We start from the raw sequence: 20496 nt of genomic DNA on the forward strand, positions 1-20496 counted from the left end.
TTTAACAAGAGGCCTTTTTTTAAAAATATTTCAGGTACACAAAGGGCATAGGTAATGTAACAAACATCTGTGTGCCCTCCTCCTAGCTTAAGAAGCAAAACATTACAGTGTGAATTACAGTTCTCCGGACTGTTCTGTTCTCTTCCCGTTCCCTTCCCTCCGCACAGATAGCTATTTTCCTAACATGGGTGTTGCTCACTTCCCAGAACATGTTCACTCACTCAGCCATGCAACTTTGTTCTTTTAGTGTGGCCATCTCACCCGTGGACCAAGATGGGCAGTGAGGATCCAGTGAGGCACAGGCCTGGAGGAGACTCCGCAGAGAGCTCCTATATTTGGGAACCATTGCACTGGACTGTGGTGGTGTCCCTCTAACACTTTCAGGAAGCAAAAACGCCCTTCAGTATTTAGGTAGGAGACAAAGTCTGTACCTTTACTATTATCTCCAAAGACTGACACATACTTGTATGAGTCTTTAAGTGACAAATCCTTTATAACCATGCTTTCAGGTAATTTCATGAGAGCCCCCTCTCACACGACCCAGAGTTACTATAAGCTTGTTTGTCTGGTTTCCCAGCCACATTGTGACTCTTTCATTTCACAGAGAGGCCCAAGAGGCCCAGAGAGGTTAGGGTCTTCTCCAGGTCACACAGCAAGTTGTGGCGGAGGCAGGATCACCACCCAAAACGCCCAGCCCCGGGCTTCCTGGTCTCCAACACCACGAACCCCATCAAGTTCTCAGTACAGAAGAGGCCAGCGATGTGTTGTTCTAGGGTTTCGTTGGTGGGGACGCAACAAAACGATGTCGCTGTTGTCGCTGCTGTTGCATATTATGCATTCTACCATTTCCAGCAAAATGCGAAACATAAATGTAAAAACAGGAAATATTCAACGCCAGCAATAAGAAAAGAGAAAAGAAAAAGCCTAGGAGGATGGAGAGTTTCTGGATACTTTTATTCCCCTTCCTGGCCTCCTCCTTCACAAAAGCAACGGTTCCAAAGTTGGAAACCTCCCCGGGAGGCGCGGGGCTCCCCGCGCTGGCGAGGCTGGAGGTCACCCAGGGCTCGGGCAGTACCTACCATGGCGTCCGAGCCGTGGCCCCCGAGCGACGTGGGGAAGCGCACGTCGCGGACGGACAGCCCGCAGATCCTGCCGCCCACCATGTCTCCGCGCGCCCTGGAGCCGCCCGCACCGCTGGATCCCGTGCGCGGACCCCGTGCGCGCGAGGGGAAGGGGGGTGGGGGGGCGGTGCAGAGCCCGGCACGGCGGGCGCTGATTGGCCGCGCGGCCCGGGGGCGTGGCAGCGCGCGCTAACTTAGCGTGACCGGAGCTGCGGGTCCGCCCCCGGGCTCCTTGGGGCTCCCGTCGTTCCCGACGAGTTTCCGCCCAGCGCTGGCCCGCGCTGCCTGCGCGCTGGGTCGCTGAGGGTCTCGGCCGACCTCTGGGCGACGATGAGCCCCCGCGCCTGGTCGGCGTCTCCGCAGAACCCTGCTCCGCGGGGCTGGAAACTCGCGAAGAGACCTTCGCAGGAGCGGCGCCGCGGGGGAACAAGGCGGGTCTGACCAGTGTGACCGCCTAGCAGCAGCTTCAGGCGGCGGGCTCGGCTCCTGGCTGAGTCCGCGGGGTCGGTGCCGGTGCAGCCAGGGGAGCCGTGGGCTAGAAAGTCCTAGGTGTCTTTTAAGTAACCTCAGCCTCAGATTGCGCCTGATAAATTAAGAGGCGAGTCACCGTTTATTAAACCCCTGCTGATGCAGAGTGCTTAAATAAATTCCCTCTTACCTGCCAACCCTGCAAGGTAGGTAGATCATTTTCATTTTATTGGTGAAGAAATGGGGCTTCAGAGACATCAAGTGATTTAAGTAACTTGCCCGAGGGCACACAGCTAGTTAAGTGGCAAAGTGTCCTGGCCGCAAACCCTGGGCTCTGTCCTCAGGATTGCAGGGACTCTTGTGTTCAGAGCTGTGGGATCCCTCTGAGAACATGGTGAAAGCCATAGACACTCTTCCCACCTCCCCCCAAAGTTTGCACACACGTGAGTTTTTATACCATTTTAGAGGGTTCACTGACCCTGTGCCTTGCAGTACAGCACACCGACAGTTCCTACCTCTGGGGAATGCTTTGACGATTAAATGAAATGTTTGGGAAGCAATACTATAGATGTATTATTCTATTAATATGTTTCTGTGGGTATGGCAGGGATATTTTCAGGGACACCCGGGTCACCTCCGCTGTTCAAGGATGCATATAACCCTGTTGGATGAATTCCTTTGGCTTAAGGCTGAGATAGTCATCTCAAATGCCTGCAGAGGCCAGGCGCACGCAAGGAAGCAGAGGGAGGGTGAGGCGGGAGGCGGCTGAACTGCGGCTAAGGGCCTTTGCTCTTCGAAAGGGGTAGCCAGTTAGTGCTAGCTGATCGTGGTTCTGTGCGAATTAGAGCTCCGGGTTGCTGTATCTTCTCATTTTCCAAGAGAAGTCTGAAATTCAAATGTTAATATGAAATATTCTTTCTTTTCTCCTGTCCTGTCCTACGCACTTGGCAGTATAGATATATAGATATTTAACATATGGATCGACATTTATTAACATTTAAAGTTTTATCCATTTGTTTGTTCACCACTATTTTTTGCTTTCTTGAATTTTTTTCTTTTTTTGGTGTGGCTCGAATATATATATGCTCAATTCATTTTTTCAGAATAGATCTCTGCTCTGAGTGATGTATCTTCTGAGTACTTTGTGTTCTGAAGATGTCTTTGTTTTTCTTTCAGATTTGAATGCTGGTTTTATTGTATAGAATTCTTAGTTCAAATTAATACTTTTTGAAGTGTCATTCTTTAAAGAATAAGCTGGGGTTTTTTTCTTTCTCTTTGGAAAATGTTTGGGTTTTCTCTTTATGGTTTTGAAATACTACTAATATGTGTTTAGGATTAATTTTTAAGTTAATCCTATTCTACAATTGATGGATCCTTTCAACCAGAAGCAATATACTTCTCTGGAAAGTTTTCTCCACTATTTCTTACATTGGTTTTTCATCTTCATTCTTTTGTTTTCTTCATCTGGAACTCGGGGTGGGTTGATATTGAACCTCTGAGTCTATCATCCATGCTTTAACTTTTTTTTTTGGAAATTATTCTGCACTTTGCTTTTTTTTTTAGATCTTTTTTTTTTTTGAGCAAGATTAGCCCTGAGCTAACATCTGTTGCCAGTCTTCCTCCTTTTTTCCCTTTTTTCTTCCCAAAGCTCCAGTAGATAGTTGTATGTCATAGCTGTACAACCTTCTAGTTGCTCTGTGCGGGACGCCGCCTCAGCATAGCTTGACTTAGTGGTGTGTATGCCCATGCCCAGGATCTGAACCAGCAGTCCCCGGGCCGGCAAAGTGGAGCGCGTGAACTTAACCGCTGCACCACCGGGCCAGCCCCATGCTTTAACTTTTTAAAGAAACTCTTTTGTGTGTGTGTGAGGAAGGTTAGCCCTGAGCTAATATCTGTTACCAATCCTCCTCTTTTTGCTGAAGAAGATTGGCCCTGGGCTAACATCCGTGCCCATCTTCCTCTATTTTACATGGGACACGGCCACAGCATGGCTTGACAAGTGGTGCATCAGTGTGCGCCCGGGATCTGAACCTGTGAACCCCGGGCCACCGAAGCAGAACACGTGCACTTAATGGCTATGCCACTGGACTGGCCCCTAAAGAAACTTTTTGACTCTTTGTTCTTTTGTGCTAAGTTCTGGGCATATCCTTTGGCTTAATATTCCAGCTCACTGATTTGATTTCCAACTGTGTTCCTTCTTTCATTCATCCAAATTGTCTAATTTTTCTTTGGTGTTATTTTAAATTTCCAAGTTTTCTTTTCATAGTACCATCATCCCTTTTTAAAAAATGGATGCCATATCCTCTCAAAACAAAGTTTTCTTTTGTTTCCTCCATTACGTTTGGTTCCTTAAGGGTTTGTTCTTGGTTGTTGCTTTTTAATTCTTTTCCTTCTTGATGCTGGTTATCATGACATTAGTGTTCATATGTCTCTTCATATTTATTGTTGAGAATCACATTTGGCTTTCTGTGAAGTTAGATCTTGAAAACCTGTTTCTGGTGATTGTGGAGGAGGGGTGGGAGATGTGGCTGCACAGGTACAAAAGTAGCTTTTCTTCCAAGTGGGGTGGCTTGAGTCCCTTTTGAGCCTTCATTTCAGTCATGTTCAGGGCTGGATCCTAGGGAGAAACATCAGAATAAACCACTCCATTTTCTGTTTCCCTTGTGGTGATCAGGATTTACTTTAGGATCTGCTGTGCTTTCATCACCAGCCCACAAATTCCATCTAGGGATCTCCCAAGGCAAACTGTGAACTTTGTTTGGAAAATTGTTAGTACTTTTATCAGCTTATCATACAGCAACAGGCCATTCCATATGCTGCCCCTTAATTAATGACCCTAAAAAAATTGCTATAATTAATATCCCTATTACGTCTAGGGAAAATAAAGTAACAGGGACAGGATTTATACTCCCATCTTACACAGCTAGAAAACCAGCTAAAATATTTGAAAGAAAGGACTTCAGACACTGGACCACAGGGAGAGCAGGACAGTGATCATGGCAAGAAGAGAAACAAACAAAGCACCCTACAGTTGCTCCAGCCTACTGTCTAGAGGCTGTTTGTAGCCTACAGTGCAAAGAGGGACCCAAACTGAGCCCAGCAGTCTTGCTGAGTTGAGGAGACAAATATTAGTGTTTATTTCTGTTAGAGGAGACCAACATGGCTATAATTTGAGAGGCAGAGAACAGAAGGATCCCTTCTAATCTTTGGCTGAGTACTGACATGCATATGAGTGAAAGGAAACTACTCTAGTTTGAGAAAAAGCCACCAGAAAGGAACAGGCAAAAAAAATTATGGGCAGTTGCACGGGGTTGGGGACAATACCTGTTCCTGCCAGCCAGAGAGAAAAGATTTGTAATACATAGAGCACTGGGTAGAATCCTCAGCAGGGTAGTGCCTTATGATTGGAGATAAATTCTCCTAAGACTAAAGATTGTTTTGGACCTAACAGAGCTTGAATATAAACCTTGGAAGGATTCAACTGATTCCAAGTAAAGAATAGACAAAATAATACGTGGAGGTTGCATGGGGCTTAGAATAGTTCCTGTCCCCACCAGCCGGAGTAGAAAGTGTGCATGAAATCAAAATTCAACATTATTTAAAAGAACACACACACACAAAATTCCAGCAACCAAAAACTATAATTTACAGTGTTTAGCATCCAATCAAAATTACCAGGCATATATAAAAGCAGTAACAGATAGCCCATAAACAGGAGAATGGCCAATTAATAGAAATAGACTGATGAGTGCTAACATCCAGATAAGAACCTTCAAGAGAGTAAAATGTAAGCATAATAGAGATATGAAAGATATAAAAAAGAAGAAATGAAAGCTGGAATTTCTGAGATAAAAAATATATACTCTATGGGATTAAAAGCACAATAGACACTGCAAAAGAAAAGATTAGTGAATATGAAGACAGAGCAAAAGAAACTATCCAAAATGAAGCAGAGAGAAGGATTAAACAGAAAAAGAACAAAGCATCAGTGACCTGTGAGACAATATTAAATGGCTCAATATACATGCAATTGGAGTTCCAGAAGAAGTGAATAAGAAAAACAAGTTGAAAGATAATGGCCCCAAATTTTCCAACTCTGATGAAACTATAAACCCATTGAATCAAGAAACTCAAAGAACCCCAAGTAGCATAACCTTTAAGAAAGCCATACAAAGGCACATCATAAATTGCTGAAAACCAAGAATAAAGAGATTATATTTTAACAGTCCAGGAAGAAAAGACCCTTTACATATAAAGGAACAAAGTTGAGGAACACAGAAGACTTTTTGTCAGGAATAATTCAAGGTAGAAGACAGTGAGAGACTTCTATAAAGTACTTCTGGAAAAAAAACTGTCAACCTAGAATTCTTAACTGAGCTAAAACATGTTTCCAAAAGGAAGTCAAATAAAAACTTTTTAAATGCAGTGCTGTCAGATCTGTGCAACAAGAAATATTAAAGGAAGCTCTTCAAGGAGAAGGAAAATGATACCAGATGGAAATTTGGATCTACCCAAAGGAATATTACCAAATATAAAGGGAGACATTTAATAATAATAAAGGGGTCAATTTATCATGAGACACAACAATGCGAGATGTATGTACACCTAATAAGAGCTTCACAATACGCAAAACAAAGATAGAACTAAAAGGAAAAATAGAAAAATCTACAATTATAGTTGAGGATTCCAACATTCCTCTCTCAATAATTGATAGAAAAAGCAGACAGAAAAGCAGTAAGAGTATAGAAGATTAAGCAACACTATCAGTTAACTTGACCAAATTGACATTTATAGAATACTCCAGCCAACAAAAGCAGGATGCACATTATTTTCCAGTACTCATAGAACATTCATGAAGGTAGAATATTCTGGGCCACAAAACAGAATTTTAATACAGTTAACACATTTAGGATTAAAATTACACAAAGTATGTCCTCTGACCAAAACAGAAATAAATTATAATTAGTAAGAGAAAGTTATCTGGAAAATCCCCAAATATTTAACAACAGCACAAAAATAAATAACTCATAGGTCAAAAAAAGAACTCAGAAGGGAAATTAGAAAATATTTTGAACTGAATTATGATAAAAACATGACATATCAAAATATGTGGGATGCAGTGAAAGCAGTATTTAAAGGGAAATTTATTGCATTAAATGCTCATATTAGTAAAGAATAAAAGTCTCAAATCAATGATCTAAGCCCCTGTCTTAAAAAAACTAGAAAAAGAAGAGTAAATATACCCCCAAATGACAGAGGAAATAAAACCCAGGATTGAATTAGTAAAGATAAAAAATCAATGAAATAGAACACATGCGGGCACACGTGCGCACACACACAAATAGAGCAAATCAATGAAACCAAAGGCTAGTTCTTTGAGAAAAATCACGAAAATTGATAAACCACTAGCCAGACTAATGAGAAAAAAGTAGAGAAGACACAAACACTGTTGATGGGAATGTAAATTGGTGCAGCCTCTATGGAAAACAGTATGAAGTTCCTCAAAAAATTAAAACTACCATATGATCCAGCAATTCCACTTCTGGGTGTTTATCAGAAGAAAATGAAAACACTAAGTCAAAAAGATATATGCACCCCTATGTTCACTGCAGCATTATTTACAATAGCCAAGATATGGAAACAACTTAAGTGTGTCCTTTGACAGATGAATGAAGAAAATGTAGAATATTTTTGTACACAATGGAATATTATTCAGCCATAAAAACGAAGGAAATCTTGCCGTTTGCGACATCACAGATGGACCTTAAGGGCATTACGCTAAGTGAACTAAGTCAGACAGAGAAAGACAATTACTGCATGATCTTACTTATATGTAGAATCTAAAAAAACTGAGCTCATAGATACAGAGAACAGATTGGTGGTTGCCAGGGGCAGGGGTTGGGTGAAATGTGTGAAGGAGATCAAAAGGTACAAACTTCCAGTTATAAAATAAATAAATCATGGGGATATAATGTACAGCATGGTGACTATAGTTAATAATACCATATTGCATATTTTAAAGTTGCTAAGAGTAAATCTTAAAAGTTCTCATTACAAGAAAATTTCTGTAATTCTGTATGGTGACAGATGTTAACTAGACTAATTGTGGTTATTATTTTGCAATATATACAAATATCAAATCATTGTATTGTACACCTGAAACCAATATGTTATACGTCTATTATATCTCAATAAGAAAAAGAATAGATAAATAGTCCTATATCTATTAAGAAATTTAATAAAGTGAAAAATCTTCCCTCAAAGAAAATTCCAGGCCATCTCAGCTTCACTGCTTACCAAACATTAGCAATTCTATGTAAACTCCTCCAGAAAATATAAGATGAGAGGACATTTCTCAGCTTTTTAAAAAAGAGGTTAGCATTACCCCAATACTAAAACAAAGATATTAAAGAAAACTACAGACCAATATCTCTCATGAACATAGACACAAAGATCCTTTTAAAAATTAGCAAATCCAGGGGCTGGCCCAGTGGTGTAGTGGTTAAGTTTGGTGCGCTCCACGTTGGCGGCCCAGTTTCATGGGTTGGGATCCCGGGTGCGGACCTACACCGCTCATCAAGCTGTGCTGTGGTGGCATCCCACATACAAAATAGAGGAAGATGGGCACAGATGTTAGCTCAGGACCCATCTTCCTCACACACACACACACACACACACACACACAAATTAGCAAATCTGACACCAGCAGTATATAAGGACAATACATCATGACTGAGTGGGATTTATCCCAGTTACTGGAAGGTTGGTTTACCATGAAAAAAATCAGTCAATGCACTTCTTCCTATTAATAATGGACTAAAAAAGAGAAGCTATATGATCATTTTTATAGAGGCTGAAAAGGCATTTGACAAAGTTCAACACTGATTCATGATTTAAAAAAAACTCTTAGCAAAGTAGCAATAGAAAAAACTCCCTCAACCTGACTTGCACCATCTGATTTCATGGTGAAAGATTAATGCTTTTCCCTTAAGATTGGGAACAAGGCAAAGATGTCTGCTTTCACCACTTCTATTCAGTGTAGTTCTGAAGGTCCTAGTTAGTGTAATAAGGCAAGAAAAAGAAATAAAAGGCATATTGGAAAGGAAGAAATAAGCCACTTTATTCTTGGATGACATGATTGATGGTCTTTGTAGAAAATTGTCTGTAGAATTTACCAACAAGTTACTAGAATTAATAATGAGTTTAGCAAGTTTGCAGGATACAAGGTCAATTTAAAGTTAATTACACTTGATATACCAGTAATTAAATATCAGAAATTGAAATTAGAAAACAATACTTCTTACAATTGCATCAAAAATATGAAATACTTAGGAACAAATTTAATAGAAAATATGCAAGTCTATACAATAAAAACTATAAAACATTGTGGGGAAAAACTAAAGAAGACCTAAATGTAGAGAAATTTCTATTCTTGGATTGGAAGATTCATTATTGTTAAGATATCATTTCTTCCCAAACTGAAATATAGATCTGATGCAATCTAATCAGAATCCCAGCAGGATTTTTTAAAGAAATTGACAAGTTGATTTTAAAATTCTTATGGAAATTTAAAGAACTTAGAATAGCAAAAATAATCCTGAAAAAGAACAAAGCTGAAGAACTTAATCCGATTACCTGATTTTAAGACTTACTATAAAACTACACTAATCATGTCAATGTTTATTGGCATAAATACAGACATGTAGATCAGTGACACAGAAGCATCCTGAAATAGACCACACATATATAGTCAACTGATTTTTGAGAAAGGTGCCAAGGATATTCAATGGGTAAAAGAAAGTCTTTTCAACAAATGGTGCTGGTACAATTGGATATTCCTATGAAGAAACAAACAAAACCACCACCCTGCGCCCTTACCTTATATCATACACCAAGACTATCTTGAAGTGGAACAGAGAGCTAAATGTAAGAGGGGCCAGCCCCATCGCGTAGCGGTTAAGTGCACGCACTCCGCTGCTGGTGGCCCGGGTTCGGATCCCGGGTATGCACCAACGCACCACTTTCAGGCCATGCTGTGGTGGCATCCCACATAAAGTGGAGGAAGATGGGCACAGATGTTAGCCCAGGGCCAGTCTTCCTCAGCAAAAAAAGAGGAGAATTGGCATGGATGTTAGCTCAGGGCTGATCTCCCTCACAAAAAAATTTAAAAAAAAATTAATAAATGTAAGAGCTAAAATTGTAATAGAGAAAACATAGGAGAAAATCTTTGTGAACTTGGATAAGGCAAATTTTTTTAGGAAACAAAAAGCATGAATCATAAAAGGAAAAAACTGATAAATTAGACTTCATCAAGATTAGAAATGTTTTCGATAGACACCATTAAGGAAATGGAAAAGCAAGCTGCAGATTGGGAGAAAAATATTTGCAAAACATATATCTGATAAAGTACTGGTATCCAGAATATTGAAAGAATTACAATTCAATAAGACAAACAACTTGATACAAAAAAATGGGTAAAAGATTTTAATAGACACTCCACCAGAGAAGATATATGAATTTGAAATAAGCTTATGAAAAGACTTTTAACATTCGTAGTCATTAGGGAAATGCACAGTCAAACCTCAATGAGATACCACCACCACCCACCAGAACGGCTACAATTAAAGTAGCTGACAACACCAGGTATCAGCAAGGATGCGAAGCAGCTAGAGCTCTCCGTACAAAATGGAACAGCTTCTTTGGAAAATAGGTTGACAGTTTCTTAGAAAGTTAAATATACATGTACCATAGAACTCAGTAATCCTACTCCTAGGTATTCTTCCGAGAGAATTTAAAGCCTGTGTTCACACTAAAACTTGTACTTGAATGTTCATAGCAGCTTTATTCATGATAGTCTCAAACTGGAAACAACCCAAACATCCATCAACTGGTAAATGGACAAAATCAAATTGTGGTACATCCCTACCATAGAATATTTCTGAGCCATAAAAAGATGAATCTCAAAAGCACTGTGCTAAGTGAAGGACGCCACACAGCAGTGACTACATACTGTATGATTCAATTTATATGAAATTCTAGAAATGTCAAACTGTAGTGACAGAAAGCCCTCAGTGGTTGCCGGCGTCGGGAGTTAATGGAGGGAACTTTTTGGAATGATGGAGAAGTTCTATATCATGATTTTGGTACTGGTTTCATGACTGTATACATCTGTCAAAACTCATCTAATTGTCCACTTAAAATGGTGAATTTTATTGTGTCTAAATTATACCTCAATAAAACAAACAAAAATGTTGCTTTGAGGCTCCCTCCTCCTCTTTATATTTGTTGATTTTGAATTTGAATTCTCTGGAATTGCACTTAAAGCTCTCCAAGAATTTTCTCTTGTATTTGCTTTGGACTGGGTTTCTTGTGGTTCCAGGAGTTCCTCAAAATTTCTGCTGGACTTATGCCACCCTAATTTTCTAGCAATGGTAAGGATTACAGAAATAAAAAACCAACAACCCAGATCTTTGATCCTTTCAGGGGCTTTGGGATAGAAAGAGACATGAAAGCACGTCTTTAGTTTGCTACTTCCACAGTATATTCTCTCAGTGTTTTAGGGGACCAAGGCTTTCCTCGAAAATACTGCAATTATAAGTGAGTAAAAGGAATTTGATGACCTTTAAGGGACACACCATAATTCTTCAGTTTTCTGTTAGGATCCTTTTGGCCAACTTCCAATTTTGCTTTTTCTCTCACCCCTATTACCACGTAGGCTGGAGGCAGTTTTGTACTTTGGATTCTCCAGGTCCTCCAGCTTGCTCATGTTAACTTGACCTTTAAGATGTAAGTGAGGCTGGAGTCACTCTCTGCCCCCTGCATGTGGGAAATCTGTCCGTCCCAGTATCTCTGGAAGTACTTGGTGGACTTATTTTTCCACTCACCCGATTCAGTTTCTGTATTTGAATTTTTTATTTATTTCCTCACTGCATTTAAACTCTTATGTGTGAAATCCACCCCTCCCCATTTTTGTACCTTGTCAACAACCCTTCTGGACATTACCCTAATCGCTTTATTTCCCTAAATGCCACTGACCCAAGGCTTGTGTAGCAGATTTGAAGGAAGGTTTGTGGCAACAGGAGAGCTGAGCAAGCATCTTACAACTGAATACTAGACATCTGTCTCTTAAAGGTCTACGGGCCATTCCTGCTACTGGGGAGTTTCACACATTGTCTATTTAATTTAGTTTCCATTGTTTTACTAATTTTCTAGATACTTCCTTTTTCTTCCATTTCCTTTTTCTTAGGTCAGCACTCCCACCCTCATTCCTATTCATTTTTTATTCAATTCATGAATTGATTCATTCATTTGTGAATTGGGGTGTTGCAACTAATCACTCTGTTTAATGGAGTTTTATCACATATGGCTTACCAATTTTTGAAAAATAGAAATTTAATTGAAAAACTCTTTAAGATTCCAGTTTTGAAATTGGAGTTTTGAATATTCTATGATTTGATATGTTCTGATATGAAAACCACCTAAGTATCCATCAACAGATTAATAGATAAAGAAAATGTAGTATATGTACAGCTGGAATATTATTCAGCCATAAAAAAGGAAATCTTGCCATTTGTGACAACATTGATGGACCTTGAGGCATTATGCTAAGTGAGATAAGTCAGAGAAAGACAAGTACCATATGATCTCATTTATATGTGGAATCAATCAAAAAAACTAAAACAGGCTAGCCCAGTGGCATAGCAGTTAAGTTTGTGCATTCTGCTTTGGTGGCCTGGGGTTCACCAGTTCGGATCCTGGGCGAGGACCTACTCACTGCTCATCAAGCCATGCTGAGGCAGTGTCTCACGTAGAAGAGCTACAACTCTACAAGTAGGATATATACAACTGTGTACTGGGGCTTTGGGGAGAAGAAAAGAAAAAAGAGAAAGATTGGCAACAGATGTTAGCACAGGGCCAATCTTAAAAAAAAAACAAAAACAAAAACTGATACCCTTATGTTAAACAAAACAAAACACAACCACCAAGCTCATAGATCTAGAGAAAGAACAGAGTGGTGGTTGCCAAAGGTGTGTGTGTAGGGGGGCAAATGGGTGGAGTCAAAAGGTACAAACTTCCAGTTATAAAATATAATTTTATTTATTTATTTTTTCCCCCAAAGCCCCAGCAGATAGTTGTATGTCATAGCTGCACATCCTTATAGTTGCTGTATATGGGACGCGGCCTCAGCATGGCCGGAGAAGCGGTGCATAGGTGCGCACCCAGGATCCGAACCCAGGTCACCAGCAGCGGAGCACAAGCACTTAACCGCTAAGCCACAGGGCCGGCCCCCAGTTATAAAATAAACAAATCAGGTGATGTAATGTATAGCATGGTGACTATAGTTAATAATACTTTATTGTGTATTTGAAAGTTGCTAAGAGAATAGATCTTAAAAGTTCTCATCACAAGAAAAAAATTCAGTAACTATGTATGGTGATGGATGTTAACTAGACTTATTGTGGTGATCATTTTGCAATACATAGAACTATGAAATCATTATACTGTACACCTGAAACTAATATAATGTATGTCAATTATACCACAATTAAAAAAAAGATTTGGTATGTTCTCTCCACAGTTAATAAGGTCTTATGGTAATTTTACATTTGATACAATATTGTATGTTGCTATTGTACTGAAGATGTTACTGTTTTATATAAACCGTCACTCTGATGTGATAATGCAAGTTTCCTATTTTCTACTGATACAGCTATCAGTAGTATGACGAGTAGCAGTCAGGGTCCCAGCTGGAAATAGATGGCACACTCTAAGATAAATCAAGAATATTTATAAAGCGGTGGGCAGGATAGGGGAAACACAGTGACCAAAGTTAGGAGCACCCCTAAGGCAGAAAAGATAAGGGATGGGAACTGTTATCAATCCCCAGGAGAGGAGGCCATATTGAAAGGAACTTTTGGTTGAAGGACATAGCCAGCCCAACCTCACAGGGAGGGAACCAGGGAAATAAACACCTTGACCTTTCTTTCAGGTTTCCTCCGATCTTCTGCTAGAGCTCCTCATGGGCTTAACTCAACAGAAATCCAGAGAGTGCGGGAACCCATTGATGAGTACAGGTCGACCTTCTAGCAGTCTGTGGATGTGGAGGGGCAAAAGGACGATACCGGCCATGCGTTGCTTATTTTAATCAGAGGTATTCCTTTCTGTATTGATAATTTGAATGTTAATTAAGACTCTGGTTGCTGGTGACAAAAACTCAACTTGATGTCATTTAAACAAAAAAAGGAGAAACTGGAAGAGGTGCAGGGGAGGAGCTGATTTTAGGGAAATAAATGCTATTGGGGCACACAATCTTCCTGATCTCTGCATTGTTGGGGTTTTTTGTAACAATGTGGGGACCTGGCCTCCAGCAGCACTGGGGTGGCATCTTTAGAGCATTATAATCAGACAAGAGATCAGACTCATCTTCCAACTCCATAGAGAAAAATCTTGGAGAAGAACTTTACTAAGAGATGTAAATGAAGATTTGCATAAATGGAATGGGAAAACTGATTTGAAAGATGTTAATTCTTACCAAATTAACTTATAAGCATAATGTCACCCTAACCAAAATCTCACTTGAATTTTTTGGGAATATGAAAAATAAAGTCTAAAGTTCATCAAGAATTTGCCAGAATACCGAGATTTAGGGGGCCGGCCCAGTGGTGTAGCAGTCAAGTTTGCACATTCTGCTTTGGCAGCCTGGGGTTCGCTGGTTTGGATCCTGGGTGTGGAACTACTCACCGCTCATCAAGCCATGCTGAGGCAGGGCCCCATGTAGAAGAACTAGAAGGACCTACAACTAGGATATACAACTATGTACTGTGGCTTTGGGGAGAAAAAAGAAAAGGAGAAAGATTGGCAACAGATGTTAGCTCAGGGCCAATCTTCCTCAAAAAAAAAAAAAAAAAGAAAAAGGAAAGAATACCAAGATTAAAAAAAAAAGGAATAGCAAAAACAACTTGCTTCTTAATTATTAAAATACATTATCTAGTGATTAGTAAATAAAAATGTTGTGTTGACAGAAGAATGGCAAGTTAATTGGGACAAAACAGATGTGTTGTAGATATGTGCATAATAAAGGAAAGAACCCAAACCAATGGGGTGGGAATGGATTAACCAGTGAACAGTGCTGGGAAAATTAACTATAGGGAAAAAATCATGCTCGACTCTTAAGTCACATTTTATACCCAAATAACTCCAAATGAATTAAAGAGAAATACAAAAAAGGAAAGCATAAAATATAACAGATGAGATGAATATTTAATCTTAGGATGCAAAGGACTTTTTAAGCATAAAAAAGATTGACAACATACAAATGTACAACTTAAATGTCAAAAACTTACATGCAAAATTAAAAGGCAAACAGCAAACTAGGGAAACATTCTTAAATTGAGGAATTATTACTATACTGTATAAAAATATTTAATAAATGTTTACTAACTGATGTGTTTGTTGATTAAATGTTACTTTTCTGAAATCAGGGAAAAACAAAGCTAATAATTCTAGATAATATAATAGTAAAAGGTAATACTATTACCTTATTGAAAATAATAAATGCTTTTGATTGGCCATTTATAATTTAGTATACCTTTATTTTCATTATACTTATAACAGAAGTGTAAAATACACACAGAAATAAGGCTCACATATTTTTCATTTTTAGAAAATTAAATCCCTTATGGTCAAAAGTGGTCATTTCATTTTATATCCTCCACACACATTCTCTGTGAACAGCTTCACTCAAATCACTTACGTTTCTCTGTACAATACATTAACTGTAGTTGCTGGTATAATTAAAAAAAAAAAAACTTGTAAAAATGTCACTCACCTGACAATGAAAATTAACCACATAGAATGAGTTCATTAATGTTCTGAATTTAATAAAGAAAATATGATTAGTGGCTAAAAAGATAAATGAGTGCATTCAATGAGAAATTTTATTTCAATTATCCACAAAACAATATTATAATACTTTATAAAAATATTAAGTTTTAGGCTACCATTATTCATTAAAAAAAGTGTTTGTGCTAGAAAGTTGTTTTTACAACTTCCTTTTTTGGTAAGGGTTAAGTTCCACATTAAGATATTGAAGATGAAAAGCTGTTGGAAAAAATCTTCAGATGTACAAAATTGTTTATTTTTCTTGGCAATCTAAAAAACATAACCATTTAATCTGAATACTCATTAAGTTAGTGTTTTATTTCCTTACTATACAACTAAGGAACTGCTCCATTCAGTTAAAACTTAATGCATACCATCAACTTTTCCTGGCTTATTTTTTTGAACAGAATTAGTAGATGAACGTATAATTTTGTTATTCTTTTTTAAATGCTTAGAAAAATTATAATACCATAGTTCACTGAAGCCCTTTAAAAATTTGATGTCACAGGTTGTAGACGTTAAGGGTAAATGATGATGGCAGTTGTCTCAGGAAGATCCTCTCGGAAGAGGGATTCAATACTAAGCAGGTTACGTAAACATAAGAAACCACTGCAATTTTTAGTACCAGAACTATTGCCAATGTGCATGAAGTTCATCTGTCACATTATAAAATGGTTTGAATTTCAACATAGATACCATGGCACAGAATTTTAAACTTAATGATTAAATGAAGTAAGTGATGGTAGTTAAAAATTATGATTCTAAAATATGGGGACCTGGTGTATTGCTTTACTTAAAGCGTGACAATAAAGAGAATATTTAAAACATAAATACCAGACTTTTATTTTGTACGAGTCAGTACTTTTGCTAGACAATTAAACCAGTAATGCTATTAGTCAAATTCATATTTTGGAATTTCTTTTTGAGTTAGTCATAAAAATCAGTCTTATTTTGTATGTTTCACTTCAGCCCTTAAAATGGGCAAAAAACTGTCCCCACTTTTCACCACTGTTATTATTCTGAATAAGTTTTCCTCCTCAAATCAGCTGAATTCTAAAAGGGAAAAAATGATCACCATTAAGTATATTTAAAAAGTGAACGTAGATTTAAACAATTTGAACACTGGAGTTCTAAAAATGTTTTGCATAAAAGCTTTATCACTGGAATTAGTGGGAAGCCTTAACTTAGCTATTTTGAGGCTATAACACTCATTTAGTGTTTATGTTAAGAAAGATTAATTTTATAGTCATACCTTATAACTCTTAAAATCTCAGAAAATAGATAAGTGAGGAGCTTTGAGTGCCAGCAAAGCCATTTTGTCACTCCATAACATAAACATTAAACATAACATTCCATCCCTCTATCTGTAAAACTTTCACATTTTCTTTTCTCATATTTCTTTTAAATACATTTTCCTCTCTGTCCGTCTATATTCAGTAAGCCAAAGTGCATTCAAGTCCCTGATCTAGTGATATTTTATATTTGTGGCACCCATCACCGTAAGTAAATATTAGCAATATCTCACAGTGTACCAGTATATTTTTAAAAAGGACTGTTTAAATGCTGGGTCTTATTTTTTCATGCTGTCTAAAGATTAAAAGATTTCCCCTTGGATTGGATAGTACAATTTTAATTATATATTGCATTTTTGAAAAAAATCAATGCAACCTTATAAAAAATTAACTCACTTTCTAGTTACCTTCATTATTCTAAACTGAGCTATTCAGAAAATGATTAAAGTGAAAAATTTCTTTTCTACTTTCCAGTTCCATGAGTTTGAGTATTAACACAGTGCATTATACTTTCAAATTCCACTGCTGTTGTCTAACATTTAACTAAGTTTTAGATAGTGTTTATTTTCCTTTTTGCTTCTAAAAACTTGGCCCATTTCCATGCAATAGGAGGCATATATTAAGACTGCATATTAACTGTTCAACATAGAAAAAACCTTTGAGAATAGTGAATGCAAGAAATTCTTAAAAACTGGAATGGAATTGTTTGGTCCCATGAAGTTCCTTGATTTTAGATTTTATTATGGTATAACTTTTTATCTCCCAAGTTTTGTCTATGATAATTTTTTCTTAATAGTTCTGAATTTGGGGAATAAAAGAAAGGAAGTGATTTATAAATAGTAGCCTTTCTGCTCTTCATTGTCATGCTGTCTCTCACACTGACATCCATATCTTAGCTATACTTTCTTTGGACCCTGAAATAAGTTGGAAAATTCATCATTGGTACTTTAGAGTTTAACACTTGGGGAAAAAAAAAAAAGTGGTCTTGTGCAACCATATCTGGAATTCCAGTTTACCATTAAAAACCATGCAGAGTGAAGATTTTCTTCTTTTGATTCCTGTACAGAAATGAGCAAGTCTATACAAGTTCTTTACATTTTGGCGATTTGTGCATATAAAATAGGCTACTTGGATTATAAATTTTCTCCTGGCTGGTACTGTGGCTCTGTAGCAGTGAAGTAGTCTTCCAGGAAGGACTGTATATATTCAAATGTTGGTCTTTCATCAGGGTCCTTCTTCCAACAAAGATTCATCAATTCATGCAGGGATTCTGGACAGCCCTGGGGGCAAGGCATCCTATATCCTCGTTCTACCTGTTCCAGCACCTCACGGTTGACCATACCTAACAGGCAAGATTCAAACATGAAAAAACAATGATGCCAAGCACCACTAGCAAAACAGAACAAATCCCCTAGCCACTAACAGTTAATAATGACCAAACTTGGGCTAATGAGGAATAGTGACAAGACAGTGTCTGAAAGAACTTTCAAATAGGAATTCAGAGAGTTCTAGTCCTGATTTTGCCAAATATACTATGTATGTAACTATATCAAGTCACTTCCCTGAAACAGTTTCCTTATCTAATATCACCTGTTTTTGAATTTCTTCAAGGTATTACACAGTTCCTTTCTTGGATTCCTTTGTAATTCTCCCCACCCCCATCAGGAGCTCACCTCTCTTATCACAGGGTAGCATACACCCTCAATTACTTGGGGGCTGGAGTGGAGGTCAGGGGTGTGGGGAAGATGACCCAGGATATTTAAGATATGCTTATTATCTGAGAGAATGACTGAGATAAAAGGCCCTTTTGGAAAATGCCCTAAGGGAGAATGCTGAGGGGAATGTGGGCCACTCTTCATGTGCTTTCCCTATCCATCCAATACCAAAATAAAGGGCGGGGGTTGGGGGGGAAGAAGGAAGAAAAGAGAGGCAGAGACAGAGACAAAAGAAAAAAAGGCCTTTTTTGCCCCCTTACATTTTTCCTCCTAATAAACTCGAGTTCAAGTCACTGATGGGATAACCGAGAGCTCAGGAAACGCAAGCTTACCTGGATATGGCACTCTGCCTTTTGTTACCAGTTCTGTCTGCAGAATTCCAAATGACCATACATCAGATTTTATTGTAAATCGACCATATAGTGCAGCCTCAGGAGCTGTCCATTTGATTGGAAATTTTGCACCTAAAACAGTATTGACAATCTTGCTTAAGTAAATTTTTAAAAATCTATTTGTCTACACACAGAAGTCGAAATATAATGATCTACACCTGAAATTTATGTTATAAACCAGTGTTACCTCAATTTAAAAAAAGGTACTTAAATATGCACCAGGCACACTGCAAACAAGACAGTAAATCATTAGCCAGTATCCTGAGTCATATCTGCAGAAGGCCAGCAAAATTGAAATAAGCCCATTTAATTGGCTAATTCAGAACCCAGCCATAAAAATAAGCTATTACAAGCAAATCTAATATTTTCTTTAATATTTATGGTACTATTTACTTATAATAAAGACTTCCTGCATTTTTATTTTGATGAGTTTTGAAATCATGTATACCTATCTACCACCCTCCAAAATCAGATATAGAACAGTTCCATCATCGTGGAAAGTTCCCAAATATTTCTTTCCGATCAATTTCCCATCCTTCTCTGCAGCCCCACCCCCTGAGAAAACTACTTTCTGATTTATATTACCATGGATTATTTTGCTTATTTTGGGGTTTCATATAAATAAAATAATAGATTATGAGTAAATACAGTTTGAATCTGATTTCTTTTAATCTAACGCCTTTTTTTTTTGTGAGGAGATCAGCCCTGTGCTAACATCTGCCAATCCTCCTCTTTTTTTTTTGCTGAGGAAGACTGGCCCTGGGCTAACATCCGTGCCCATCTTCCTCCACTTTATATGGGATGCCGCCACAGCATGGCTTGCCAAGCAGTGCGTCAGTACACGCCCGGGATCCGAACCGGCGAACCCCAGGCTGCCACAGTGGAGCACGCACACTCAACCGCTTGCGCCACCGGGCAGGCCCCTCTAATGCCTTTTTATGTGCTGATATTATAAATTTCTTTCTTTTTAAAGATTCCCTTTATCAGAGTGAGGAAGTATGCTCTTATTCCTAATGAGTTTTTCTTATAAATGCATGTTGAATATTATCAAACGTTTTCTTCTGCATTTACTGAGATGATCATATACTTTTCACCTTTATATTGTTAATGCAGCAAATTAATTTTCAAATGTAAAATCAGTTTTTCATTATTGAGAACTCTCATTTGATCATGAGGTATTATACTTTTTGTATATCACTGAATACAATTTGCTATTTTGTTAAGAAATTTTGCATGTATGGTGATAAGAAATTATTCTGTGATTTTATTTTTTATAATATTCTCATCAGCTTTCTATGTCAGATTATACTGGCCTTATAAAATTAGTTGGAAATTGTTCCAATCTGCTGAATTTTCTAAAAGAGTCTGTATAAAATGTTTATTTTTTTAAAGGCTTATTGAAAATCACCAGTGAAACCAAAAAACCCAAAATCTATTTATGTAAATATGGCATAAGCAGGGCTAATCTTTTGTCAGTATCCCTACTATATGTGTCATCATGTCCAATTCTTCAAAAATATAAGATACATGGGAAAATTTTCTTTAATATTTAAAATTTGTATTAAATCAGATTTCTTCCTGATAAGATACTCAACAACATAAAAAAGATAATTGTTGGTGGAGAGAT

General features: G+C 38.0%; 2 protein-coding genes and 1 long non-coding RNA gene across 7 annotated transcripts in view; 1 reads left to right on the plus strand and 2 right to left on the minus strand.

Moving 5' to 3' along the window:
• ENOSF1 (enolase superfamily member 1) overlaps positions 1 to 1207 on the minus strand; it is a 28662-nt gene extending 27455 nt beyond the window's left edge. For all 3 annotated transcript variants that reach the window (XM_087439028.1, XM_004421028.2, XM_087439026.1), the window contains exon 1: positions 1080 to 1207. In XM_087439028.1, coding sequence (XP_087295154.1) covers positions 1080 to 1163 — 84 coding nt within the window. In that variant the 5' untranslated portion in view covers positions 1164 to 1207. The remainder of the gene's footprint in view (positions 1 to 1079) is intronic.
• Positions 1208 to 1414: 207 nt separating this feature from the next.
• Positions 1415 to 15298, plus strand: LOC147915260 (uncharacterized). The gene is made up of 2 exons (XR_015554253.1): positions 1415 to 1795; positions 13579 to 15298. It is a non-coding gene; the product is annotated as an uncharacterized LOC147915260 (long non-coding RNA).
• Positions 15299 to 16288: 990 nt separating this feature from the next.
• YES1 (YES proto-oncogene 1, Src family tyrosine kinase) overlaps positions 16289 to 20496 on the minus strand; it is an 89548-nt gene continuing 85340 nt past the window's right edge. For all 3 annotated transcript variants that reach the window (XM_087439031.1, XM_087439032.1, XM_087439033.1), the window contains exons 11-12: positions 18810 to 18941; positions 16289 to 18104 (exon numbers count right to left, since the gene is read on the minus strand). In XM_087439031.1, coding sequence (XP_087295157.1) covers positions 17896 to 18104; positions 18810 to 18941 — 341 coding nt within the window. In that variant the 3' untranslated portion in view covers positions 16289 to 17895. The remainder of the gene's footprint in view (positions 18105 to 18809; positions 18942 to 20496) is intronic.

This window comes from Ceratotherium simum, chromosome 14, assembly GCF_057802395.1.
Source record: "Ceratotherium simum simum isolate JZ-2026a chromosome 14, ASM5780239v1, whole genome shotgun sequence".
Taxonomy (NCBI): domain Eukaryota; kingdom Metazoa; phylum Chordata; class Mammalia; order Perissodactyla; family Rhinocerotidae; genus Ceratotherium; species Ceratotherium simum.